General features: G+C 39.1%; 2 protein-coding genes across 2 annotated transcripts in view; one reads left to right on the top strand and one right to left on the bottom strand.

Annotated features, from left to right (window-relative positions):
- SYNE2 (spectrin repeat containing nuclear envelope protein 2) overlaps positions 1 to 27,788 on the bottom strand; it is a 318,208-nt gene that overhangs the window by 47,509 nt on the left and 242,911 nt on the right. Inside the window, exons 78-94 of the mRNA XM_061180891.1 lie at positions 27,309 to 27,440; positions 24,437 to 24,633; positions 22,952 to 23,084; positions 21,352 to 21,534; positions 20,789 to 20,935; positions 18,929 to 19,105; positions 17,068 to 17,223; positions 15,444 to 15,596; positions 13,099 to 13,269; positions 12,492 to 12,622; positions 9,531 to 9,735; positions 8,157 to 8,336; positions 7,355 to 7,483; positions 5,071 to 5,225; positions 4,814 to 4,958; positions 3,785 to 3,879; positions 2,299 to 2,533 (exon numbers count right to left, since the gene is read on the bottom strand). Of these exons, the coding sequence (XP_061036874.1) occupies positions 2,299 to 2,533; positions 3,785 to 3,879; positions 4,814 to 4,958; positions 5,071 to 5,225; positions 7,355 to 7,483; positions 8,157 to 8,336; positions 9,531 to 9,735; positions 12,492 to 12,622; positions 13,099 to 13,269; positions 15,444 to 15,596; positions 17,068 to 17,223; positions 18,929 to 19,105; positions 20,789 to 20,935; positions 21,352 to 21,534; positions 22,952 to 23,084; positions 24,437 to 24,633; positions 27,309 to 27,440 (2,724 nt within the window). The remainder of the gene's footprint in view (positions 1 to 2,298; positions 2,534 to 3,784; positions 3,880 to 4,813; positions 4,959 to 5,070; positions 5,226 to 7,354; positions 7,484 to 8,156; positions 8,337 to 9,530; positions 9,736 to 12,491; positions 12,623 to 13,098; positions 13,270 to 15,443; positions 15,597 to 17,067; positions 17,224 to 18,928; positions 19,106 to 20,788; positions 20,936 to 21,351; positions 21,535 to 22,951; positions 23,085 to 24,436; positions 24,634 to 27,308; positions 27,441 to 27,788) is intronic.
- The window catches only part of ESR2 (estrogen receptor 2), a 170,977-nt gene that overhangs the window by 102,571 nt on the left and 40,618 nt on the right, over positions 1 to 27,788 (top strand). The gene's annotated exons all lie outside the window — the stretch shown is intronic.

The following is a 27,788-nucleotide window of genomic DNA, read 5'->3' as shown; positions in this document are numbered from 1 at the left end:
TTTATATTTCCAAAAGCATTTGGTTTCAGGAGAAAAAATTAAATAGCTTTTATTTCTGTTGCATATATGATTTCCTTTATTTTCAAATTTCTCAAGGGAGACATAATATGGGCATTTTCCAAAATGGAAGCTGATATTAAAAAGAAATCAACAGAGTATTGATTTATAAAGATATTTCTGAGAATACTCAGGATAACCCAAATGCTAAGGAGAAACACACACAAGAAAAACTGCAATTCAAGGAACACACTGCCCCTGCACACTTGTCCTTCTAATATGCAGTACTGCTCAACACAGCCACTGGGATAGATGTCTGTTAGCCATTTCAAACTGAACTCATCAAAAGACCTGGTTCTTGTCCAGTCTCCCCTGACTTGGTCAACAGCACACTATTCACCAAGATGCTCAACCCCAAACCTACAGTCATCTGGATTTAGATTTTTATTTACCTGCCACATCCAAACCATAAGCAGGTCTTGTAAACCCCACCTACAAACATAGTCTTTTTATCTTCACTGTGATCACCCTTGTCTTATCCATCCTAAAAACTACCCAAGACCATTGAAATAGCCTAACGAGTTATGGCAGACTGTATTTTTCACAAAATGGCCACAATATTACCAGCCCCACATGCTCTTCTAGAACCTTCCCTCTCCCCCCTCCTCTTGAACCCGTGTGGGCATGCGTGATGGCCTTGATTAACAGAGGATGGTGGAAGTGGCTGACGTCTGAGGCTAGGTCTAAAAAGGCAATACAGCTTCTCTCTGGATCTATCTTTCTTGGGACATGCACCTTTGAAGCCATGAGCTGCCATGTAAGGAGTCTGGCTACCGAAAGCCTCCAAGTGGAGAGCCCACAGGGAACAAAGCCCAAGGAGCCCCAGCTGTTCCAGTTCCTGGCTGTCTGAGCCTTTCCAGCTCAAGTACTAGACATGAAAGTGAGGGAGACTTCAGATGAGTCCAGCCTCAGCCGTCATTGACCGGAACTGCCTGAAAGCCCCCTGCAAGAGCCACCTAACAGCCCTGACAACCTCCAGAACTGTGAGAGAGAATAAGAAATGTTTGTTGTGATGCGGCAATAAAGAAGTAGTACACTGGCATTCCTGCTTCTTCTCTGACCCCCACCAACCCCCAAACCATCTTCCTCAGAGCAGCCAGAGGACATTTAAAAAATACAAATCGTATCGAGCTGCTTCCTCTTCCAACTTGAACGGCTTCCTATTATCCAGACGGTCATCCAGCTACCTTACCTCCCTCCAAAATGCTCCTCCCTGACTGCCTATCAAGTCCATTTTCCATCACTGCTGTCTCACTGGCTACACTCGTCACAGGAGCCTTCTTTCTTCCTCTGCTTTGCTAAACTTGTTCCCATCTTGGGGACTCGGGAAAACTCTTCCCTCTGTCTGAAGGCTCTCCCCCCAGATCTTTGCACAGCTGGCTTCTTCTTGTCACTCAGGTTCCAGTTTAAATGTTGCCTCCCCAGAGAGGACCCAATCTAAAGCAGTCACCCAGCCTCTCCATCACCGGCCCTGTTTTAATGACCTACATATGCCATGCTGCAATCTGATATTTCCTTTATTTTTTGATTTGTCTGATTTCCCCCACCAATCAGACAAATTAGTATTTTCTTGTTTGTTTATTGATTTGTCTGATTGCCCCCACGGGAGGAGAGGTCTTCTCTTGGTCCACACCGTATACCCAGCACTTAGAACAGTGACCAGCAAAGATCAGACGCTCAGTTAATATCTGAAGCCTAGATAAATGAATGAGGCAAGCAAAGGATTTCAGAAGGGTGCTGTTTTGTTTAGCTGTCGCTCTACAGTGAAGCGTGGTTCGATAGCTCAATGCAACATGCCCTGGGAACTGCCAACTAATTATTCTAGTCCTGTGCTCATCAAGCAACTTTCTGATTGGAAACGTTGTCGCCTAAATGAATTCACCCTTCAAGAGTAAGCAGGAGTCCCACTGTAAATTACTACTTTGTGGTAGTCATTTATACATTAGTCAGTGCTTTAAAAGTCTGTCACCCCCAACTTCCCCACTCTACCTACCCATCTCCAGTCCGTCTCTACTCCCACAGCCCAAGAGAGCTTCACTATTTCTGGATGAATGGATAAGATTGGGTTTCTGACCCCACAAGGCTAAGGATAAGGCTGAGTAGGGTCCCCATGACCAGCTGGCCTCCCCATCGCAGAAAGCACACTTGAACGTCACAGAAAACACAAAACCTGAGCTGGACGAACATCTTCCAAATAAACAGCACCCTGTAGTTCCCACACCGCTGCTGTGCATGTCCTACCTTCAGCTCATGGATCAGACTTCTTGTTTGGTGGAGGCTGTAGCAGTCCTGGCTCTTCACTGCAGACAGCAGGTGGCTGGTGTAGGCGAGGAGGCGGAGCAAGTCCCCCTCAGAGGTGGTGAAGTACTGCCACTGCCTCACCAGCTCATCGATGTCACTCTTCCTCTGCCGAACGCCCTGGACGGCGCTCTGCCACCTCTCCTTCAGCCTCGTGAACTTCCAAACAAATTCCGGTCTTGGGAAAAATAGATGGTTAGAGAATTCTGACATCAACGTGTAGAAAAAATAACTATCAACGTGTAATAGGAACTTAGATTTGCTATTTACGTGCACAATTTACATGGAAAGAAACTTCTTTAAATCTGAGCACCATTCAACGTAAACATGATGGGGAACTTGGGGCTGGGGCAGGGGCAGTGTGTGGGTTGGTGAAAGGTGTTTATCACAAGATAATTGCACATGGCCTAGTATTTTGTTGGCATGCATGACAACCACTGCCTTAAACAAACTTAAGCTGTTTTAACACAGATTATGCCAAGTGCGTTATGGAAAACTAAACATGGGATCAATGGGAAACAGATGAACAGGTAGGTCCCTTGTAATGTTATCGATTACTTGAGGGTTGTATGCTACATAATTTCATCAATAAAGAACATGCTTTCTGCAACTACTCAACTATTTCTTTCCCAGATAAACAACGTCCTTCACATGATAAATAAGGCCTTTCATTTATTATGGGAAAAGTCACGCTTTGCTGTACTGATCAGATCAAAACTAGTTAATCATCCTGAAATTGGCTTGGATTTTATTACTTCAGAGCTAGGAAAAATGGATTTTATATTTCTTAGTTATGTTGAAAGAAGATTCAGAGGTATATGGGTGATCATGGGGAGGAAAATAATGCCTATGGAGACATTTGGAGAGGTCATTTAAGGCCAGGCCCCCTCCGGGCTCTGTCGGCAATTTCAGCAGCTATGCAAGCAGGTACAGTTACTGTCACCAGGCTGCCTAAGGGGCTCTGCTCTGCCTGACTGGAACTCCCCGGAGACCCCAACCTCATGTACACAGCATAGAAAGAAGTCTCTTCTTTCACAACTGTGACATGGCTACCTACTGGGAACAGCAGCACTTTGAAATTTATTTTTTAAATAGCAAAACATCATGAGGCTGAAGGTAGAGAGGAAAACACACTATAGAAAAATCCTTTGGGGTAAAAACTTAGTTAATGGTACTAGGTGGATGGGTGTTTGCAAAGCATCTGGTCTGCTAAGCCCACCCATCTACCATAGGGGAAAGGGCCCCTGATGTTTTTACGGCCATGAAGCAAGACTCCATCCTAATATAAAGTCAGAAGACCGGCCCCATGGTGGTCTACCAATGACATGGCCGCAGGCACTGATGTGGTCAAGATTCACATGGTGGAAGGCCCGCCAGGCTGCATTGCCTTCCACATGCCCACAACCATTACGAGTCCCAAAGAGCTTACCTCTTCTCTATTTCTGCTGTGTCCAGGAGTTGTAAGCACTGGGTGACATAAGAGTCAGCAATTGTCTGGTTTATAGAAACTTCAGCTTCTAACATCTGTATATGAATTAAAATATGGGAATTGTTTTTGTGAATTTCCTAATAAAATCTACCTCACAGAGGATATGTGAGGTGATTAATTTTCAAAAGATTTGAGGCTAACTGCAAAAAATGCTTAACCATCACAACAGCACCTATGAATATAATTAGAAGCAAATAGGTCTAATAATAACTACATCTAAGGCCCATTTATTGGGCTTTTTTCTATTTCTATTAGGCACTGAGTAAAACATGCATTGTCTCACTTATTCCTCAACCTTACGACTTAAATACTATTAGACTCATTTGAAGAGGAGGAAACTAAGATGTTTGGTAACTTATCAAAGTCACCCAGCTTTGCCTGGACAGATTTCATTTTCAGTGGATGATCTTAATGTAATAGTGCAGACTTAAATCAGTTACACTAAAAAGTTACAATGAACTAATCATGTACATTTTGGAAATGCAGGATCTGCCTATAACCACCAGGAGTACTCTCAAATATACATCAGCATAAGCATGGGGAAACTCCTCTGTGAAATTATTAATGCTACAATTATAATTCTACCGGGTGCTTCAATACTTTACAAAACTATTCAGTGAAAATGCAAAGATGACTTGAAGTATTTTACCATGCTCTTGGTAAAGTGGTATTGTGTTCGCATTATGCAAAAGCAACGTTGTGCTAGAAGCTTCCACCTACTGTAGAAAATCTAGGAGTTCTGTCATTAATAAAATAGAGCAGCAAAACAAAATTTTGAAATTTATGAAATGTGTGAGAAGTTTACAAATGATCAACCAACAGCTGAATTTGCTCAAAGACATACATTCTGTGTTTAGGGATTGGGGATTGATAGGTACTCTCTGTATTTTACTTTATTTAATCTCTCTTCCCCTGAGTCCTGCCCCAGGGTGAGGGGTCCAAGGTGGCAGAGAGCACAGGTTTATTTACCTCATACGTTTTCTGCTGTTCCAGGAGAGCAGGGAGGCTGTCAGCAATGTTCACCTTGAGCATCTCTTCTATCTTCTCCAAAAGCTGGACCCACTTTTCACAGCAATAAAGAAACTTTTGATTCAATCCAATCTCCTGAAGTTCACTACGAAGGTTTAAAAACAAGCAAAACAGAGCCATATAACAATGACATTACTGGGCTCAACTGTTAATTTTGCCTTAATTGAAACAGAATGGGAGAGCTGGGCTGTTCTGACCTGCGGCGTTCCAGTGCTGTCGCCGTGGCCCGAATCCATTGCCGGGTCACATTTTGTAATGTCTTGACAGCTACGTCACTAAGTGGGAGCTTGAGGCTTACTTCACTCAAATGCTCAATATCAGGTGACTGGGCTGTCAGTGCCAGCACATGATTCTGTGAAAAAGAAATTAAATTCCAGATTTTTGGATGCCAATAAGATATCTGGATTAGGAAAAGGCTTCAGAAATCCTACAGACCTTCCTTATCTCAAAGAAGAGGGAAAACTGGGGCCTAAATAGGTAAATGACTTGCCCACAGTCAAATAGCTAGTTAGTGTCAGAATCGGACCTGAACCCAGATCTCTCAATCCTGTGCCTTTTCTAGAACAAGTTGCACACATGGTCAGAACTGAAACAGCTCAGGAAATAGAAAGTGATCTCAGATTTTTGTCTTTGAAGAAGATGGAAATGAGCCTTCTTTTTTAAAGGACCCACTCTGGACCTTCAAGTCGCATTTAGTCTGCCAACAACTTGACCTTCAACAGAACATGCAGTTTATTTACAAAGTAAAGGAAAATTCAATCCTTAAAATAACCCTAGCAAAGCATGGTAGTTACACATCAATATTATGGTGAAATCATAGGAAAGCAAACTCACCAAAATTTTATCTTTAAGACAATATTCCAGGGACAGCCTCTAGGACAACAATATATTAAGCAAACATCCTTCACCATATCCATGTTCTCACTACAGAACTCTGCCACAATAGTCTAGGTCAGGGTCAACAAACTTTTACTGTCAAGGGTGAGATCATAAATATTTTAGCCTTTTATGACCCATACGATCTCTGTTGCAAATATTCAACTCTGCCCTCGTAGCATGAAAACTCCCATAGACAGTACGTAAATGGTGGAAGGGCATGGTTGTGCCAGTAACACTTTATTTACAAAACCAGGTGAGGGGCTGCATTTAGACCATGTGCCATAGTTTGCTGACTCTTAATCTAGGTTATGAATATTGGTCCTTAGGAGTTTGCAAGATCCAGAATTCTTTAATTCTTCCATTCATCTATGTTAACTATACTAAATTTATTACGGTAATAAAGAAGGAAAAAAATATACCATTAATTTAATAGGGCATCTTACTTTTTGATCTTCAACTAACCAGAAAAATTCAATTAATCTCAATAGCCAACTGCTAGATTATTTTAGTTCACTGAAGCTAACTAGTAAAGACTTCAAGATTTAAAAGTCTACTAAAATTACTGAGGCATATTACTAAAATAGATCTCATGACCCAGCAATTCCACTCCTGGGTATATATCCAAAAACAACCAAAAACACTAATTTGAAAAGATACATGCAACCCAATGTTCGTAGCAGCATTATTTACAATTGTCAAGATACGGAAGCAACATAAGTGTCCATCAACAGATGAATGGATAAAGAAGATGTGGTACATATATACAATGGACCATAACTCAGCCATAAAAAAGAACAAAGTTTTGCCATTTGCAGCAACATGGATGGATTTGGAGGGCATCATGCTAAGTGAAATAAGTCAGACAGAGAAAGATAAATACTGTACGATATCACTTATACGTGGAATCTAAAAAATACAACAAACTAGTGAATATAACGAAAAAGAAGTAGACTCATAGATGAAGAGAAAAAACTAGTTGTTACCAGTCGGAGGGGCAATACAGGAGTTGGGGAGTAGGAGGTACAAACTATTGGGTATAAGATAGGCTCAAGGATGTATTGTACAACATGGGGAATATAGCCAATATTTTGTAATAACTGTAAACGGAATGTAACCTTTAAAAAGGTATAAAAATTAAAAAATTAAAAAAGAGAAATAATCGACAAATAAATTGTATATATTTAAAGTGTATGGGACTTCCCTGGTGGTCCAGTGGTTAAGACTCCGTGCTCCCAATGCAGGGGCCCTGGGTTCGATCACTGGTCAGGGAACTAGATCCCGCATGCCACAACTAAGAGCCCGCATGCTGCAACTAAAGATCCTGCGCGCCACAACTAAGACCTGCCACAGCCAAATGAATAGAATAAATAAATAAATAAATATTAAAAAAATAAAAAAGCAAAAAGCAAAAAAAAAAGGTGTAAAAAAAAAAAAATCCCTATGTTGTCATACTTTTCTAGATCTTAGGGAAAACAGGTCAAGAATGAATGGCATATCAATGACTGTGCTCAAGAGTTAAGATGCACATAGATGACAGTAATTCACTTATTTTTTATTCTATGGGGAACCTGAGCCCTTAGGAATGACAAATATTGGCAATACCAGGAATAAGTCAGGATTTCCTTCTTTTTCTTGCTGGTAGAGTTTATCCAAATTCTCTTCTTCATGCGTAATGAGACCTTTTAAAGAGTCCAACTGGTCCCCAAAATCCCTGAACTGTGATAGAACAAACTAGAACAAGAGAAGTTTTCATTAGAAACAATTTTCATGTGCATCTATAACAGAATCAAGCGCAGCCTTGTGATAAAAGTCCAAGCTGTTTTCAGCCCTAAGCAGTTCATTATCTTGAATCCAGAACACTCCTGATACTCACTTTGTGCCTTTGGCAAAGTATGAAGCCTTCACAGGGATGAATAGATCAGTTGCTTGACAGGGGCACCTAGAGGAATCCTGCTAGCTAAATATTTTTTCCCCGCTGTATGATATTGGAGCCCCATGGCCTTCTATTCAGCTTTTTGATAGTTCATGCACTAAAGGCTTTTCAAAAAGTGAATAAAATACATAACAAATGGCCGTGCTTTAAGCAGCTACTCTATGACTCAATTACCCCACTTGGAAATTCAAATAACTACGAGATCTGAACAGTGCATGAAATATATCACTTTAACATGTTCAATAAAGAAGAAACGTATGCTTAAGATCTGCCCATTGCCCATGTGATTGAAGAATCACATGACTGAAGAATCATGTCAAATGGTAGATATGTTTAGGGCATCTTTATTCTGTGGTTTCCCTAAGGTGCAGCCCACAAAGCACTAATAACTATCACTTCGGAAGATATAAGGAATTGAAGGGAGTGTGCAAATGTCCAAGACTTCAACTTGAATAGAAAAATAAGATGAACCTTAAATTCATTTGTTTTCATAAGCAGCATCTTTTCCAAGTAGGAAGCCCTCTGGAGGGAGTGCATTTGACCAGAGAGGAGCAGGTGGGTGTTGGGCTCTGCAGGCTGTGGGAGTCGATCCAGGAGAGTGGAATCTTGGAGAAAGGCTTCTTTTGTCTTCTGCACATCATGCTGCAGCTCCTGGAGAAGAAAAAAGTGATCGCAAAACATTTCCTCCTCCTTTCCCAACAAAAATCCCCAACTCATGCCACTCCATCAACATCTAGGAGAATTTCTGCCCTGAAATAGTGGGTGTGGCTTTTTGTTACTGTTTATTTTAAAGAGATAAAAAAGCTAAGCCTTCTTTATATGATGCACATCACTGGGTGCTGTTCTGAAATTTGTCAGTTCAGAACCAAAAGTAACCATGGATAAATAGAGTTGGGGCTTCTAGTTTACAGAAACTGGAGATGACTTGGGTACAGCCCTATGTGTTATATTTCTAATCAGTGAACACTTTAAGGATCTGCTTTAATGCATTTTAAGAATCAATCCAACCCCGTCCTCTGCCTGACACTTTGTGACATAAATGGATTCATTTGCAGAGAGCATAGAATTTCATTGACCAAGACGATTTTAGGGCTACTCCAGAAATATTGCAACTGTGTGAAATTTCTGTTTTTGTTGTTTTTTAAATGCCAACAGATTAGACAGAAGTTGATCAGAAATATGGTTCATATCTGTTGGATTCTTGTCTCTAATTTAATTGGTTAATACTTCTTTATTTGACCTATAGTATTAAAAGATACAAAATGTATCTGGTCACCTAGTTTAAAACTAGAAAGTATTTGCTTTCTAGGCATTCATTAACATAATAGAATAAAACCACAGAGGAAAGTATACAACTGTTAAATAATAGTCTAAAAATCATTATATCCACAGAAAAGCCTTATTAACATGGTGGTGAATCTAAATGATTATTCATTTAGATTAGATGATTATTTAGATAATTATTCATGATTATTTCTAAATCAAGAGATTCAACATCTACAATTCTTAGATGACCACATTCAGCTGATATATTTCTGCTTTTATTGGAGACTCTGTATGAAGCTTTGGCTTTAGAGATTTACCTGCTAGAGTGAAAGGGGAGATTTGGAAGGAGGTGGTGTCAGGTGCCCCTGACCCAGCTACCTGCTGCCTGGCCCTCACCTCTGAGCCACCACCTGGCTCTCCCAACCCCACACATCCCTGTCTTGCCTGTGTCCTACATGGTCTGCTCACACAGCTGTCCTGACCCACTCCTCCCTCCCTGGGATCTGTCTAGTCCCTGGGTCATGGCCCTGTCTGTCAGGCTGTCTTGGCCTTGGTTTTCCCAATGGGCTTAACGCCTACCTTTATGTCCCGCAGGGCTGGGGGCAGGATCTCTGCCAGGTTGTTTCCAGATGTGTTGATGTTTGCGAGCTGTTGGTACTTTGCTTCCTGCTGCTCCAGTCTTGCTGCAGCTTCAGCGTGAGCACTGTTATATGCCTTCCAGAGCTGTAGCGGGCTCTGGGCCCTCTGCAACTGGTCTGCAATATCTTGGTTTACCCGCGTCCACCTGTCAGGGCAACATGAACAACAGGAACCCCATCCATCCTTTCCTTTGCAGCAAAAGCACAGTGCCTACACTCTACCCATAAGTTAAGAACAGATAGATTAAGAAGACACGTTAATGTCTTTTCAAAATTAATGCCATCATTAATATATAAATAGAATTCCAAATTAGGATACTTCATTGACTTTATAATTCTCAACAAAACCCGCAAAATTTGTGACTGGCAGGAAATATCTATTGTATGATGAATGTCTCTTAGGCAAAGGTGAAGAAAGTACTGAACTGTTTGCCTGATGAAACTTTCTCCACATGGGAGGGCCTCCTATTTTATAGAGGGGGTCTTTAAGTAGGCCTTATTTAAATTGTGTTTATGTCAAATTTATTTTCTAATTACAAAAGCAACATGTTCCTTATATAAAAGTAGAAATAAAAAACAATATATTTTCCTACTTCTCAGCAAAGGGTATTTATTTTCTATTATGTTCTAAATTTGCTAATGTTTTAATGTTTTGTAGAAATACGGTATGTTGTAGGACTAATTTCTTTGTGGATTGAGAGAAAAAAATGGCAGATATTACCTGGTACTTGATAATATTTTATTTGTTCTTTAGAGAAAAGTTAATTCCTGTGTATTCTCTTTCTACTTAGGCCAATTTGCATCAGAAAGTTACTCACTTGGTAAAACTGATCTTAGTCACATGAGAAGAGAAAATTGTGTACCCCTCAAAGGATGCTAGCACACAATATATGAGGGAAGGCAGCAGCAGAGTACCCAGGCCCCAGATTTACATAGCTGGTCTCCATGGGGGGGCCAGGCTAAAAATCAACTCTGGAGTCCAGGTGAACTTGACTAGAGCTGTTGATGAAATCTAGTTAGAGACCTCGTTTTTGTAGATACCACCAAGTTATGAACAATTGCAAATATTAAAAGTATTTCTGCATCCATGAAAATTAGCTAATTTTGTGGTGCTGGCACATTCATTGGTTATATGATTTTTTTTTTGGATTCTCATTTATATGCACTGTTAAACTGCTACAAAAACTAAAAATCGTAATAATAAGAAAAATAAGAAGTTATTTTCTGTAATACATTTTTCATTCTATTAAAATTGAAAAGTAAAAAAAAGGAGAAATTTAAAAATTTTGTTTTTATTCCATGCTATGGACTGTAATATCTTGCCTTTCTTTCCCATTTAACTTAAAAAAATTTTCCCATGTTATTAATAAAAAATAAGTAAGCCTAAGTTTAAATGGCTGTACATAACGGTCTATAAATGGTCTTTTTTGTTTAATTACCAAATTCCAGCTTAGTATGGATATTGGAGTAATTTTCAATTTTTGCTTCCAAAAATAATGCTCAGATACAACTTTGTTCAAAGGCTTTTTTCTGTATTTCAAGATATTGGTCTTAAATTAGACTTCTTAGAGAATTATTGGGTCAAAGAATATAAATATGTAAATATTTTTAAGGTTATGGGTATATGTTCAAACTGCTTTCTGAAAGCATTATAATATTTACATCCTCACCCAAAGCACATGAGAATGCTTGTTTCACAATATCCTCAACCCCGCTAAGTGGGCGAAAAAGGTGACAAATGGCATAATTGCTTTACTTCTTTGTATTTCACAAATCTTCTCAGAACCACCTGTTTTTAAACAAGATTTTCCCCAATTATAAATACAACATATGCTCACAACCCCCCACAAAACATGTGTGTTTAAATCTATCCACACCTATATTGAGATTGTCTACCCATCTACCTACCTACCTACCTGTCTATAAAGAGAAAGTAAAAAAAACACCTGACATCTCATTAATCTAGAGATAACTACTGTTGGCATTTTGGTGCTATTTTCTTCAGTCTTTTTCAATATGCCTTCCGATATATTCTTGTGCCAACAACTGAATGTGTATGTGCAGTGGTGACAACTGAATCCCTTTAATAGCAACCTGAACCACCATATGTTTTGAGGGAGGCCCCCATTACTGTATGTGAAATTAGATACGAGTCTGTGTTTCTCTTTACCCTCCCTCCTCCCCCTCTTCCACTAAGGACTGGATCAAGGGCTGAGGACACCACTGCAGGGTACATAAATGTGGTGTCCCTTGTTCAACACATATTCAAAGTTGGTTTATAGGAGAGGCTGAATCTGCATGAAGGAAGGGTGGAGAAGGCCACTGAGGGTAGCTTAATCTCTTCACCACTGTCTGGAACAAATCAGCTTTGGGCCAACTTTCATATCCCATCCAGCTATATAAAAGCCTCACAATCAACCAGGGCCACACTCCTTAGAAGGAGTTTTCTATCATAAATAGTTCATCAAAGAATTCCTCCCAACCTCACAAATATCTCCTGAGAGGTATTCTAACATCTCCTTACTTCCACCTTATAATGTTTCCAGTGAGACAGACTGCCCATCTGGCCACCCCTTAGCCTGTTTCTGCCTGTTGATTTTGGTGCCCTTGAGGATCGCATTGGGCATTTAGCCTATGCCCACTGAACGTGGCTACACTGGGGCTGTACTTAGGACATTTCTAGATTGATTATACCAAACACTTGTACAAGGCAAGTGATAGCCTTCACAACGTCAAATCTTACGTGAACGAGATCCTTCAAAGCAGGAGAGACCAGAATAGTATGAAACCAGTTATCTCAGATGATTAAGAAGGCTTTACCCAGCCTATGTCCCTTCATTTGTCACACGTCATTAAGATAAAAATATCTGTTCTACCATTCAAATTGCATCTTAAAGTGTACCTTGTGTGAGTATTTTGGCATTTCTCTTGAATTATTTCAGCAACTGAGGGGCAGTAATCTTTGAGTTTTCCAATAACCTCCTGGAGTTTCTTCCAACTCCCTTCACTGCTCTCAGCTTCGTCTTGAAGAGTCTAGGGGACAGAGCAGGAATGTCAGTTGCAGAACAGCCTGGCCTCGTCCAAAGAAGGCAGCAGCTGGTCAACACTTGCCGCTGTACCACAATAATGTTAACACTCAAACTTTAATAGGACAGGGATAAATTATCAGAACTGTGAAGAAGAAAACTGAGAAGGCATTCTTTCATGGGGCTAGCATTTGAAATAGCATACTTAAAAAAAAAAACACCCCAAACCCAAACCTTTAAATTGTGAAATAATATGGACATGAAAGATGAAGAAAAATTCACAGTATACTTGTACCAAGTTTCACTCATTTGGTTCATGTCATTCATTTTGAAATTTCAAGTTATACTTTTGATGCTGCTGTTTAAAATACTGTTTCGTGTTTCTCTGTGGAGAACATAACAGTAATTGTGTTCATTTCTGTGCTTTCTTCCATTGGAGATTTTCTGCCAATAATGCATTGTGCCAAGATCTGGTTAATATACCTGAAGGTTCTGCACCTGGCATCTTAAGGCCTCTAATGATAAAACCACAGGTTTGCTGTGTTCCATGCAGTACCAGAATCGGATCGTCATCATATTCACTTCATCATAGAGTTTATCATAAATCTTCCACTCCTGTAAAACAGACTGCATGGAGGTCTTGAGCTCATTGACCTATACAAAAAGTAGAAACATATTCAAGAAATCATCGACAAGAGGCTCTCTCATCTTTTTTGTTTCCCCCTCCTAAGGACTCTACCACTGTATCCAATTTAGGTATTTTAATTTGAGAGTGGAGCGTCAGTGATTCACTGAAGGTGAGAAGGGTGGGTCAATGAACAAGAAATATCAAAGAAGGCTAAGTTTTAGAGTAGCTGAATGGAAAAGAGCCCTGAGACCAAAAGAACCAGCACAGAGAGAATTCAGCCTACAGAGGGACAGCCCAGGGAAAAAAACACTGAGTGAGGAATCAGAATCTCAGAGTATACATTTCAGTGACACCCTATTAGCTTTCTGACCTTGGGCAAGTTAATTAATCCTTGAGTCTATTTCTTCATCCACAATACAGATATAATAAATGAAAACATAAAGAAAATAGTGTCTGTGAAAATGCTCTGAAAACTGTAAAGCATTGTAAATGTAAAGTGTTAACCTGTGTTACCTGGCACTTAAGTCTGGTTACTACTGGAGAGCAAGCAAAACTTGGAGAGCATCATGCTTGGCCAAAATGATGGGCAAGTGCAAAGTAGGAGGAAATGCAATGGTGGCCATATTTTATCCTTTAATGTGTTTTGATAATTATGAAAGGTTGAAAATTGAAGCATTTAAATGATCTCTGACACAATCGAGAATATACAAGTATATAAATCTTTATATATTATGTAAAGAACACTTATATCTCAACAATAAAAAGACAACCAAACTCAAAAAGGGACAAAGGACTGAATAACCATCTCTCTAAAGAATATATATAAATGGCCAATAAGCATATGAAAGGACACTCAACATCCACAGTCATTAGAGAAATAGAAATCAAAACCATGAGATACCACTTCACATCCACTAGGATGGCTATAATCAAAGTTGGATAATAACTAGTAGTGGCGAGACTATGGAAAAATTGGAACGCTCATACACTGCTGATGGAAACGTAAAGTGGTGCAGCTTCTGTAGAAAAGTTTGGCAGTCTCTCAAGAAGTTAAATACTGTATAGAGTTACCATATGACCCACTAATTCTACTCTTAGGTATATGCCCAAGAGAACTGAAAGCATATGTTCACAAAAAAACCTATACACAAACCTTCTCAGCAGTGTAGGAGGGTTTTAATGTCTCCATATCCTTGTCAACACTTGTTACTGTCTGTCTTTTTATTGCAGCTACCCTCCTGCAGCCTGTGAGCATCTTGAGGGTAAGAACTATTTATTTTCTTATCATTGCACCCTTGGCAGTGAGCACAGTGCCTCACAAAAGATATGTTAACAAATGACTCACACAGATATGCTAAGCTCACCCCTACTTTTCTGCCTGAGTCCTGGGGGAAGAATGAGGCTGAGGGTCACCTATGGATTTCATTTACATGGGTTATTCCCAATTCTCTCTTGGAACAAATGGTTGAAAGTAGATTTTAGTAGATGACAAATAATCCACAATAAAGACTCTCTGGGAAACATGGACACACCTATAATAGGTTAGTATTTACAATTTCTCTCTCCATTTGTGGGGAAATGTCAAAGTTGCAGTGTCTGAGGATGCCTGTCCTTTGTCTTTTGGTGTTCTTCCTCCCAGAAGGGGTAAATGCAGACTTTGACATGCCTTTCATACAGTTACCAGACATCTTCCACAGTCTTCTATGCTTTCTCCTCACCACATGCTGTTTCTCCCCACCTCTGGAGTTTTCCCTATGCTGACCATGCTTCTAGCTTGATAGAGGCTACATGCAATAGGATCACGCCCTCCCCGAGGCACCTCCCTGGGTGTGGGGAATCTGAGCTGCTTCTTCATAACTGCTCCTGAATATCTGGCCAAGAAACAACGCCAGATGCTCTGATGGGTTTGGGGTTGGGGGTGGAGACATTTTTGTGTGTGTGAGTACATTAGACAAAACAAAGATAACCAGGTGGATTTCTAGCTTGCCAAGGATGTGGGAATTTGGTGGCTTTGCCTCTGATTATCCAGTGAAGGAAAAAAATAAGAGAGATCTGAAATGTTTTTCTCTACTTCACTTCAGTAGTTTTCACAGCAACTTTTCAGATTTTGGTATGGAGCGAGTATCCATTATTAAACAAGAAATAAGATAAAAGAAGGATACGTGGAGAGAAATAGTACACTGTAAATGAATTCTAGTACCTGGTTGATAACACTGTTTTTCTTTTGAAATAACTCATCAATTTTGGATGCTGTATCTTCCAGCAATGGCATTGTCCCACTCTCTGAAGTCAGGTAACTTTGTCTCAATTCCTCCAATGCTTTGGATTTAATTGCAAGTTGATTTTCTATATCCTGGAAGGGCAAGAGGAAAAGGTTTTCATATGTACAATATTACAAAACAATTAATAATGGGTAAGAGGTAGGAGTCTGCATTTTTCAAGTAATAATGCCAATAGAGTATATAATTTAATAACATTACACAAAAGACTTTTTAATCATATCACACTCTCAATTCAATTTTTACAGTGAAATTTTGTAATATGAATTTACAATATTACAATATGAGGTTTTACAATACTTTCCATTATTACATGGCTCTAGATTTTAGAAGAGTCTAGGTAGCAAGTCCTTATCATCATGGTATAGTAGAAAGAGTCTAGGAGATACAGTCTCCATCCCACGTCTGCCCTGTACTGGCTGTTGGACCAAGCGTTAAGTCATCAAACTGCCAAGTCTGCATTTTCCCATCTGGAAAATAGTGATGACATCCCAGGCCTGAGTAACTTAGCACTCAGGTGAAAGCAGGGTGGCCGGCTGGGGGTGCTATAGCACTGAGCTTCCAGTCAGGAGGTGGCTGTAAACACTCTAACATGGAAATGGCTAGTGGGTAGTTAGAAACAGGATACGACCATCCGAAAAGATCTCTTATGGAGGTGTTGCTGCCCACATATTATATCCAGTATCATTCTGTAACCTTCTAAGTAGAATGGGGGTCTGAGCCGACTTTCCAGCCCCAACAGTGAAGAGCGCCATGCCTTCCTGTAGGCGGTGCAGAACCCACGTAACCTGTGCCATCTACAGCTCTGGGACAGTGGACCTGCTCTCAACAGGAGTGACACAATCAGGGCGGTGTGGAGGGAGGAGTAAACCCACGTTTGGGTGAGGGCACCTCAAAGACCAAGTGACCTGGCAAATGATGACTGAATGAAAAAAGGGCACAGCCAACATGCTCTAGCCCAAATGGGATTTAGACAGTGGTTCTGAGGGAAAAGTAGTCCTTTGAGAACACATTACACAGTAGGTAAAATAAAACCATTTTCCTCTGAAGAAACAGAAAGAAATACTAAAAATCATGGAGACTTGAGTAATTTTATAAATACTGGAGAAATTAATAAAAACACAAAAACTGGAAAACATCTAAATCAGAATTCCCGTGGAGCATTTTTTTTTTTTTGGCCGCACCGTGCGGCTTGTGAGATCTTAGTTCCCCAATCAGGGACTGAACCCAGGCCACAGCAGTGAAAGCACCGAACCCTAACCACTGGACTGCCAGGGAACGTCCAACATTTTTTTCTTAGGGGTAGCATTCAAATCTCTTAAGAACTACAATAGCCATGAAAATACTTTTGTTTATCATTAAAAAACAGCATTTTGCAATTCTGTAAAACACATGGACACATCTATTTTATAGAAGAAAGTAAGTACCTGGGGGCTTTGAGGAGAACCCTCAGAAACTACAGCAGCTTGCCCTGCTCGCTGGGGCAGGCGTGGTAACTAACAGCCTGACCAAGCCACGCTGGACAGGTGCCGTGTGTCTTCTCACCTGACAATCCAGGAGTGTCTTCTGCACCGAGATCACACTTTCAGGTTTTTGTAAAGTGTTCAGTCTCTCCTCTTGTGCCTCCATCCAGTTGTTCAGAATCTGTATTTTGTTTTCATTCTCAGTGATACTTTCCAAAAGTTGTTCTAATTGTTGTATCTACCAGTTACGAATAAGAAAATAAAATTTTCTTATTTTAAACCCCATGCTTTAAAATGTAAATGTCGTGATATGTTATTTTTAATAGGATCATTTTGTTTCTTCTCAGATTTCTAACGTTTTGCACAAGATTTCCCAACAACTTTTGGAATAAAGATTCGTAAGTCAGGAAATATGAATTATTTTCTCCTTTTTAAAAAAAATCTAACATTTGAAATGAAAGCTAACCTGATAAGAAAGCTGGCTGTTCTGGAGTTCCACAGTATCTGTACAAAACGAAATCATGTTGCTAACACTCAATATTTTTTCATTGCATCGTCTATCGATATATGTAAAGCTTAAGAAAATTTTTTTTCCCCAGACTCTCTTCACTAGACTCACTTAAAAACTGTCAATATAAAGAATATCACAAATAATGCATCAATTTAATAAAGTAATATTTTTTAAATGTCTGTGGTTCTTCTCATTTCTAATGCTTACAATGTTTATTAGGTTACAATCATAGTATATATAATGTTTTATACTTTTTTTCATATGCCATAGGCACTTGCTATGTCATGACTTGTATTAACTTAAAAGGCTGCCCAGTATTTCATCAAATAGACACCATATCATTTGATTAATTATTTCTCTTGAGTTGGAAATTCAGGCAGTCTACATTTTTCACCAGAACAAATAATGTTGAATTGAACACTTGGTGCACATATCTTTTCCTTTTTGAAGGACTATCTACTTAAGATAAATGTAAAAGAAGCAGACTGCTGGGTTAAGAGATAAGATGATTATTATGGTTCTTGAAATTTCCTGAATGCTTTCCAAAAGGGTATGTAAGCCATTATCTGCAATGTATGAATGTGAAAGCCTTGGGCTTTTATCTTTATCTTAAGTTTTTCTAATTTAGTAAGTGTATAATGTTATTAATGTTTATTTCAAACGTCTGACAATTAAAGTTGTAACCTTTCCATATTTATTTGCCAGTTATAATTTTCTCTTTTGTGAATTATCTGCTCATGTTCTTTCCCCATGCATGTACTCAAATCTTAACTGTATGAATCTATTTGTATGCATTCTCCACACAATAAAGAAATCAACCAATTTTCACTATTGTATATAAATATTAAATATTTTCCCAAGAATAAGTTTCCTTAATCTTTTCGGTCATGGAATGAAAATCTACCAAGAAGCCATATACATTTTTCTTCCTTTTTATAATCTTTCTAAAGCTGAAATAGCTTTGCTGCTTTTTAACATCTACTTTCACAGAAAATGTCAAAACTTCTGACCATTTAGTAGCCTCATGTAATACTCGACATCTCCTTCAATAACATTTCTCCTCTTCACTTGCCTAAGTCAATTTCCCACTAAGAAATCGCAAAGAAATATAAAAACTATTTCCAACTCTCATATGCACCAATGGAGGATAGGATTTAAAAGGGGCTAGAATTGAGATGATTATTAGGTTTAACTGTAAGTTAACCACACAAATGTCTTTTTGTTTTTTTTAATTAATTTTTTTTGGCCACTCCATGCAGCATGCAGGATATTAGTTCCCCGACCAGGGATCGAACCCATGCCCCCTGCAGTGGAGTGTGGAGTCTTAACCACTGGACCATCAGGGAGGTCCCACAAATGTCTTTTAAAATTTTTCAGAAAGTGGTATTTTGCAAAGGCTAAATCATACATCAAGCTGTGACCATGAGCTCACCTTTCCATTCAGTGTTCCGTGGACCCGGTGCCATTGGCGGTTCATCTCTCCGAGATGCTCTGCAAACTCTGTTCTCTCATAGCGCTTACTTTCTACATCACAGGTGCTTAACTGAAGTAATGACTGGTTAACAAAGTCAACTATCCATTGTTTATAGTCTATTTCCATTCTAAACTCCTAAAATGAACAAAGAAAACAAAATTAAACCACCAAAGCCTGAATTGAAGTAGGCGAACTGGACCTCTCCTTTGGTGCACCGTAGGGGGCACCAGGATCCCACCCAGTAATCAAGGGGCACCTGTCTGGAGTTACGTTCTACCCTCCCCCAACCCCACCACGCATCTGCTTTATTTGAGTGGAGAGTCTTTTTGGGAATTACACATTCCTGGGAACAGAGAGACTCACCACCTTCAAACAGACTGAAAAGCCAAAGATGGTACCATGTATGGTAGTTGCATCATAGGAACCAAAATCAAGACCCAGAGTCTGACAAAGGGTTCCTTTGAGAGGCTTCCTGAGAGCCCCACTGGAATTCAGAGCCATCCTGTGGGCTCATGGAAATGACAGGATGGGAAGTCTGAAGTTAAGACTCTCCCAGAAAACCCAGGACACCTTTAAGGAGCTCTGCCAGTTTAGGCAGCTTCTCTATTCCTCTGTGGACCGTCTAGGCCTCCCTGTTTGGATGACTTTAAGTTCTAGAGCAATCCTAAACCCTCCCAGGGCCAAGCATGTTTCTGTTAAGGCTGATACTTGTTGGGTTTATTCTGGCAAGTTCTAGCACCTCCATAGGAGACATCCAGGGGTAAAACTATGTGCTAGGTTACTAGGGCCTGTGAGAAAAATACACATAGACCCTCTACAGATTGTACTACTCACTGAAGTTAGGATGGGATAGGATATAAAAAGGAAACCTTTGCTAATACCGTGCTTTGTGATTAAGCCATTCATCTTCTGCCTACCAGAGGCTAGATCCATTAGCCTATGAGGTCTTGGAAAGCAATGACCGGAGTCTTCATTCATCTTTGTGTTCCTAGTGGCAAACACCTTGCTCGGCACACAATAAGTGTTTGTGCGTGGCTTGTTAAATGTTAGTTAAATCTACTTGAAATCAAATATCGTGGAGAAGGCCACATTCCTATTTGTAGAAGGATATCAACTTTTCCTTACGCGTTCTCTTATCCAAAGAACATTTACTTAACACCTATTGGATGCCAGGTATTGGGCTAGGTGTGCTGTTTCAGGGAGGTAAAGGAGGAGCCCCTGCTCTCAAGAAGCTAAGTCAAGGTGGGGAGATAGGCAAGTAAGAAAATAATTATAATACCGGGTGACAGGAACTATTGATAGCACCATGGAGACACCTAATCCTGGAAGGTAAACTGATCTGGCTGGGAGAGTCAGGGTAGATTTCCAAATGAGAAGATACTTGAACTGACTCCTGAAGGATGACTAAGAAGATTCCTACAGCTAAAAGCGGGACACTGGAATTCCAGGCCAAAGGTACAGCACGTACAAAAGCAAAAGCATGAGCAGGAGAGCACCAGGAGTGGTGGAGGGACCTCAAAGGATTTGGTTCAGGCAGAGTCCAGGGTTTATGTGGGGAAATGAAGGGCTGAGGCTGGCCAGAGCCAGTTAAAAGCTTGGATTCTGTCCTGTGGTGATGGGAGCTACCAAAGGAATCTGGGCAGAATAAGAGCAAGTATACTAACTTCTCTCTCTAGAATCATCCACCATCCCATTCCCCACCCTTAGAATTAGTTCTTCTAAATAATATCCTACATGTCTCTTTGTTCAGTATTTCCCTTCCAACTGACTTGCCTTCTTTATTTAATGAAAAGGCTTCTGGCTTTTTTGTATAATTACCTTGTACTTGTGAAGAAGATTTCTAACTTGAGATGCAGAACTCAGTGAATGCTCAGAGTCTTCATCTGCAGTTTGATGTTCCACGTTGCTCATCCAGTTAATCATTTCTGTTATTGCTTTACGAGATGGCAATTTCTCCATCTGAAGCTGCAAAATCAAAATGATTTCCATTTAATTACCTGTAGTTAACAAAATGAATCAGGGCATCACTTAAGATAATATCTGGTTTGATAAAAGGTCTTGCCACATAGTTATGCAGGTTACTCACAAAAACAAACCCAGCATTCAAGCTCAGAATAAGTGACCCCAAAACAATGACAATGACCTTCACATAAACTAACACAGTGATGCAGATAAACTGGGAAATAAAGTAATTAAGCCTGATTTCTCTCTTAAGAAAGATCCCATTGGAGGAGAGTCCAGTAATTAAGACCTATATTCAGTGGTGTCAGAGAAAAGATAGGTGGTGTCAATGAAAATTACTGAGTCAGAGAAATGATTTTAAAAGAGTTGTGAGCTAACAAGTGAATGCTAATTCAAATGCTGGGTCTTTAAATACTTACCTGGTGAAGTTTTTCTTGGATGTCAGGAAGCTGAGTTATGAGCATTGTCCACTTTTGTTCAAACTGTGCTAAAGAAGCTCTCAGTGTCGCCGTATCAGCTTCTTTCAGGTGAAGAAGTTGGTTCCCAGTACTTAGAACTGCAGTTTTCAAGGAGGACTTTTCATCAAGTTCCTTTGAAAACTCCTAAAAGGAAACAGTTTTAAAGTTTAGAAACTTTTAAAATTTAAATCTGGCATGGAGGGACTTCCCTGGTGGTGCAGTGGTTAAGAATCCACCTGCCAATGCAGGGGACATGGGTTCAAACCCTGGCCTGGGAAGATCCCACATGCCGCAGAGCAACTAAGCCCGTGCACCGCAACTACTGAGCCTGCGCTCTAGAGCCCATGAGCCACAACTACTGAGCCCGCATGCCACAACTACTGAAGCCCGTGCGCCTAGAGCCCGTGCTCCGCAACAAGAGAAGCCACCGCAATGAGAAGCCCGCGCACCGCAATGAAGAGTAGCCCCCGCTCGCCACAACTAGAGAAAGCCCACGCCCAGCAACGAAGACCCAACAAAGCCAAATAAATAAACAAACAAACAAATAAATATAAATAAATAAATAAATATGGCACGGAGTAACTAAGAGTCAGAATAACTGGTTAGAGCCCAAAACTAAATAACTGAATTCAATTCAAATAGTAAATATTTATATGTGTATGTATGTATGTGTGCATGTGTATATGTGCTCACATGTAAGCGCATATACACATGCACACACACACATTTTTCCTGCTAAGTGTCAGGCACTGTTCCAGGCATTTGATATACGGTGGGGAACAAAAGAGATGGAGTTCCTGCCCCTTGAGTGGCTTATAATCTAATGGATTAATATTTTTAAAAATAGACAAATCATCATTTCAACAATAAAAAGAAAATATGGAACACAGCACAAAGTTCATTTTTTTTAAAAGTTCATATTAAATGAATTAAACGCAACAATTTTTAAACTAAAATATCTGAAATCTTTCCTGGTACTTACAGGTTTTTTCCAAGTATATTTTTAAAATATTTACATTTTAATATCAAAGTGAGTAATCATAGCTACAAAATATGAAAAATGGAGAAAAGACTAAGGGAAAAGACAAAAAGGTCTCAAAGTATAATTTATATCACAAAATTAATACTTTCTTTTCTTCAAAAAAAAAACCCTTAAAACAATAGAACAATAACATTTTAGTAGAAACATCAATTCTGTATATAACAATTTAAAACCATGTATTTATTAGCTAACATTTATGAATTAATAATCCTGTGAGGTTTTGGGGGCAGGTAGGGGAGTTATTTTCTGCACTTGTAAAACATGCCCCATGTCAGGGCAAGTTTTAAGTACATATATATTTTATAGTGTCAATTTAAAATATACTTTATCATTATTATAAGCATATAAATCAATAGTATAAACAAATAGGTCTAAGTTTGAAGCATGCAGCTGCTATTAGCCCAAGTTTTACCCCTTATCTACAAATGATTATGGAAACTATCACACCAACTCTCCTAATTTTCCCCCGATATTTTTTTCTAACCAACAATTACCTGAGCATATTGTATTACAACTTACAAAAAAATTGTTTATGTTGCTTCTGATTGTGTCCAAGTCCTGAGACACATTGAGGGACTGCTCTTTCCAGTAGTTCAGAGTTTGCTGAGAAGATTCCAACCACTTGGTTAACTGATCCGAATCTCTGTTATAACTAATAGGAGCAAAGTGGGACAGAAAGGAAATTAGAAACGATATGCATCCCCCGTATATTTTCTTCTGTTTCACCATTTATTTTCTTGTGTTGACCAATCCTAGTATTCAGAAAAATCATGATTTTTTAAAGAATTATACCCTGTTTAATCCCAGGTCCCAAATCTGATGCTCCTGTCATTTTCTACGACTCTATAATGACTAATCAAGAACAAAGAGGCATTTTAAAGTCTAAAATAGTCTTTTAAAAGTTTATTACAGCTACACAAAAGTAAACCCACAGGTAAGGACAGAAATTATTTTTATTCATCAAACGTCCTCTATAGATTTGTGTACAGTAAAAATATAACCAGCATTGGTATAAGTTGTATAATAGCAAATTGCTATTGGCTGGATGCCAATATATTTATCTGATGGAATGAAAATATCCAAGCAAAATGCTGTCCCTCTTGTAACTTCTAAACTTCTTTAGGTTAAGACAGCCTCCCTAAGAGGTGGGAAAGAGAATGAAGTTAAATGTTCTATGTTTTCTACCTTCTTCAAGGGTTTCAAGAATGAAGTAAGAGAAAGACAAATACCATATGATATCACTTATATGTGGAATCTAAAATATGATAAAAATGAACTTATTTACAATACAGAAACAGACTCACAGACATAGAAAACAAACTTATGGCCACCAAAGGGGAAAGGGATGGGGAGGGATAAATTAGGAGTTTGGGATTAACAAATACATACTACTATATATAAAATAGATAAACAACAAGGTCCTACTATAAAGCACACAGAACTATATTCAGTATCCTATAATAAACCACAATGGAAAGGAATATGAAAAAGAATATATGTATTATATATATACCTGAATATATATTACTGAACATGTATTATGAATCACTTTGCTATATACACCAGAAACTAACCCAACATTGTAAATCAAGTATACTTCAATACAAAATAAAAAAAAATTTTTTTAAAGATTTGATCAGTTAAAGCAAAAAAATTCTTTGAAGAACTCCAAAGACTTTTTCAAACTATTCTATTAGCTAAAATTATTTTTAAGATTTAAAAAAATTTTGGAAGAGTGTAGGAAAGAGCAACATCATGGCATAAAGGTAACATGTGTATAATTTTATAACATAATTCCTAGTTTCCACAGGACTGATTACACATTATCCTGAGTCTTGCAAACTAGCATCAGAGACTCTAGTTCCCATTTAGCCTGGAAGAGGGACTCAACTGCTTTAGATTGTCAAAAACCATACAACAGGGGGACGGCATGTAAAATCTGGTTGACTGCAGAATCGCTCTGAGGTCTTTTTCTGATGCCAATCAATCCCTAAGAAACCACACCTGAGCAGATGCTTGAGAAGCGTTTGTAGTCTGTGTAGTTCATGATCAATTTTTTTGTTTAGGGACAACCACTGCTCTTCCAGTTTTGCAATCTGGCCCTCCAGTTCAGGACAGCTCACGGAGACCACCAGCTGTTTGCCTTCATTCACAGTCTGGTAAAGCCGGGCATGCTTCTCATCGATGTTTTTTTTTATTTGCTAATAAAAACAAAGTCATAGAATGAATTATTTAAAAATTAAATCAGCCAGTCAATTCACAAACACTTCATGAAAAATCTACAGTAGAGGCTACTGAAGAAACAGTAACACTTTCCAAACCCTCAAGACTCTTGCAGTCTGGCTGAACAAACATGATTAATGGATTATTAATTATCTTTCACAATGAGAGTGTCCAATGCATTTCTACTGCACAGATTATACATGCAATATAACATGAAAATTCACAGATTTAGATCTGATTGGTTACTTCTTTCACCTAGAAACTAAAAAGGTGATGGTCTACAGGGCACACTGAGCTTGCAGAGAGGTTTTGTGTGACCTAAAGCTTATTCTGAAAATCAAGAAATTTTACATAGAAATCAAGATTTCCTGTGACTCGGGGAAAACAGGAAGCTCTAGCAAGCTCCTTTGGAAGAGGCTGTTCTCCTGGGTTCTCCTCCACCACTGTCCCCACCAGCCCTCCAGCTGTCCACCCAGTCAGTGACCCTTATTTCTGTTCTCCTGCCTGGGCACCTGGAAGCATTTTACATTGCGGCCTAGGTCTGAAGGGGATCAATAAGAAAACATTTCTTTATCATCTTTTAGACCCAAACAGTAGGGGGAAAAGCTCATTTTGAGAGTCTTCTGGATATAAGGATTCAGGAGGGAGAAAAGAAGAGGATTTTAGAAGAATAAATGAAAACAACACATTGCTAATTCAACTTCATGAAAAAAAAAACCAAAATTCTTCAGAACTGCAGATGCAATGACCCCCTGAAGAGAACTCTGTCTAAAGGCAATTATCTTCTGCAGTTGGGTTCAGCTAATGACACATATCCTGACAGTTACTTAAATTTAATCTTTAAAAATAAATTATGATCAAAACAGAACATTTGCTATTTTCCAATTAACTTAAGCTTTTTTAAAAATTAATAAAAAAGTCTACCTCCAATGCCCTTTCCACCACTCCCAGCTGCAACTCCTTCTGCCTGCCCGACTCCACAGGCTAGAATAAAATGTCCAACATCAGTTTTAAAAAAAAAAGGTTCTAATTTTCTAAGCCTTCAGTGTGAGACACTTCATCTTAACAGCATCTCTGAGAAGTTTTTTTTTTTTTTCAAAATATCTTTTGTTACAGTTACATGGAAATGCTATTGTTTCATGGGTTGCCCTCATATCTGAGAAGTTTTAATTTTCCCATTTTATACACGGGCGTCAGACTGCACTGGTCACTCGGTCAATGAGGTGTCAACTGGCATTGGAACACGGCTTGTTCAACACCAGAGGCCATGCAACGGACTGACCCTACATTCCCGGCCCACAGACGTCCCCTGATCAAGATACACACAAACCTCTCCATGACGCAGAAGACGATAACGACCTAAGGAACGCTATCAGTGAGATGGGCTTTATTAGATATCTGTCTTCTTTCAGTCTGGCAAATGTATTTAAAAGTCTTAGAACAATTATTTTGATTTTTAAAATATTTCAAACTTAACAGAATCACAGGTTATAGTTTAAGGTATACAGCTACTCTTGGGGAAATAATCAGGCTTCTATCAGGTTGGCTAATATGAACTGTTTCTTAATATAATAAGGTTTAAAACCGATCTGTTTTCAGCTGCATTCTTTCAGCTGTTCAGATGGTACCTTCTGCACCCCTAGGCTAACAAAGAATTAAAGAGCAGCTTCCCGCCCCCATAAGATTCAGCTTTATCTCTGAGTTCGGCTCAATATGACAAGATGGCAAAGAGATCAATGGCAGCTTTCAAGACACCTAGAGAGCATAACGACAGCATTCCAGCCTCTGGAAAATGTTCCTTACAGGAGCTTAAGTGCCTCCAAGGAATGATGGAACCCTGCCAAGTATTCCATGCTTTCTTCTTCCATCCGGTCTGGTCCGGCAACAAACCTGCCTTTGAAGTCTTAAAGTTGATATTTGATAGCAACCTCTAGCTGCACAACTCAGATTCTGACCACATACATTCTAAAGTTAAAACTAAGTATTTTCAGTTTCTGCAGAAAATATTTAAAACTTGTTTTTATCTTGTTGGTCATGTTCTCAATACCACTTGAAAACCATTTTAAGGTTTTATCTTTTCTATGGCATTGAAATTTGAGACACAGAGACTTTGATAATAACAATATCAAACGTTACACAAGAAAAAATTTCAAGTTTGAAGTCTCTTTATAATGCTGGTGGCAGGTAACAGATTATTGTTTGTCTCATAGGCTATGTCCAGTCAGGGCTTCACTGTTGTCATAAAACTAAAAATACGTTCAGAGGCCCGTGGTTTACAAAGTTCTTCCCATACTTTAGCTCATGTCCACACCCACTGACATCCACCTCCAGAGACCGGTAGCACCAGCTTGATTACCTACATGCTACAGATAAAGACACTGAGGCTTAGGGACAGAAAGTTGACGAAGTGATAAGTGAGAGCCAGGACTCAAACCAAGGTCCCGACCCCACGTCAGACACGTGGTTATGTCAAGAAGCCCACAAGTAAATCTGCAGTTTCCCCAAATATGTCTCACTGTGAGTTGTGTGAGGAATGATATTTCATTTCAATTCAAATCATTCACCTTCAAAGTCAAGCAATTTAGTCAAAACACAATAAAAATACAAAGTGCTACAGACAATGACTTTGACGGCTTAAGTGGAAGCAAAATACCTGGTAAAATGAAATCCTTTCCATTAATCTTTCCTCCGTCTCTTCCACCAAACTCACAGAGGGCAACGTAGATACAAGAATTTCCAGGTCCTTTTCAAGAGATGCATAGTTTTCATCAAATTCTTCCCATTTCTAAAGAATTAAGAACACATGATCAGCAGGGGGCTTTTTCTAGATTAGTTCCAGATAATGACAAAATTAATCTTAAAAACAAAAATGAACTCTGAGACCATACAAAATTAAAGCACAGACTCCAGGGGTTTCTGAGATATAACCCACCCTAGTAAAAGCTCAGTGTCTGGTGGGAAACAACTCCACTTGCACTGATTTGTGGAGAAGGTTTTAAAAAATCCAGTTGGTATTAGGGTTTTATGCTTGCCCCGTCAAATCGAGGAGGGAATAATAAGATTAAGTTAAAGTGATACTCTCAGCATACACCTCTGTGGAGACCTCAGAGCCTTTCTCTTACTTGGAAAGGAA

The sequence above is a fragment of the Eubalaena glacialis genome, chromosome 2, assembly GCF_028564815.1.
Source record: "Eubalaena glacialis isolate mEubGla1 chromosome 2, mEubGla1.1.hap2.+ XY, whole genome shotgun sequence".
NCBI lineage: Eukaryota > Metazoa > Chordata > Mammalia > Artiodactyla > Balaenidae > Eubalaena > Eubalaena glacialis.
The sequence above is the reverse complement of the archived record's forward strand: the minus strand, read 5'-3'. Positions and strand labels throughout refer to the sequence as shown.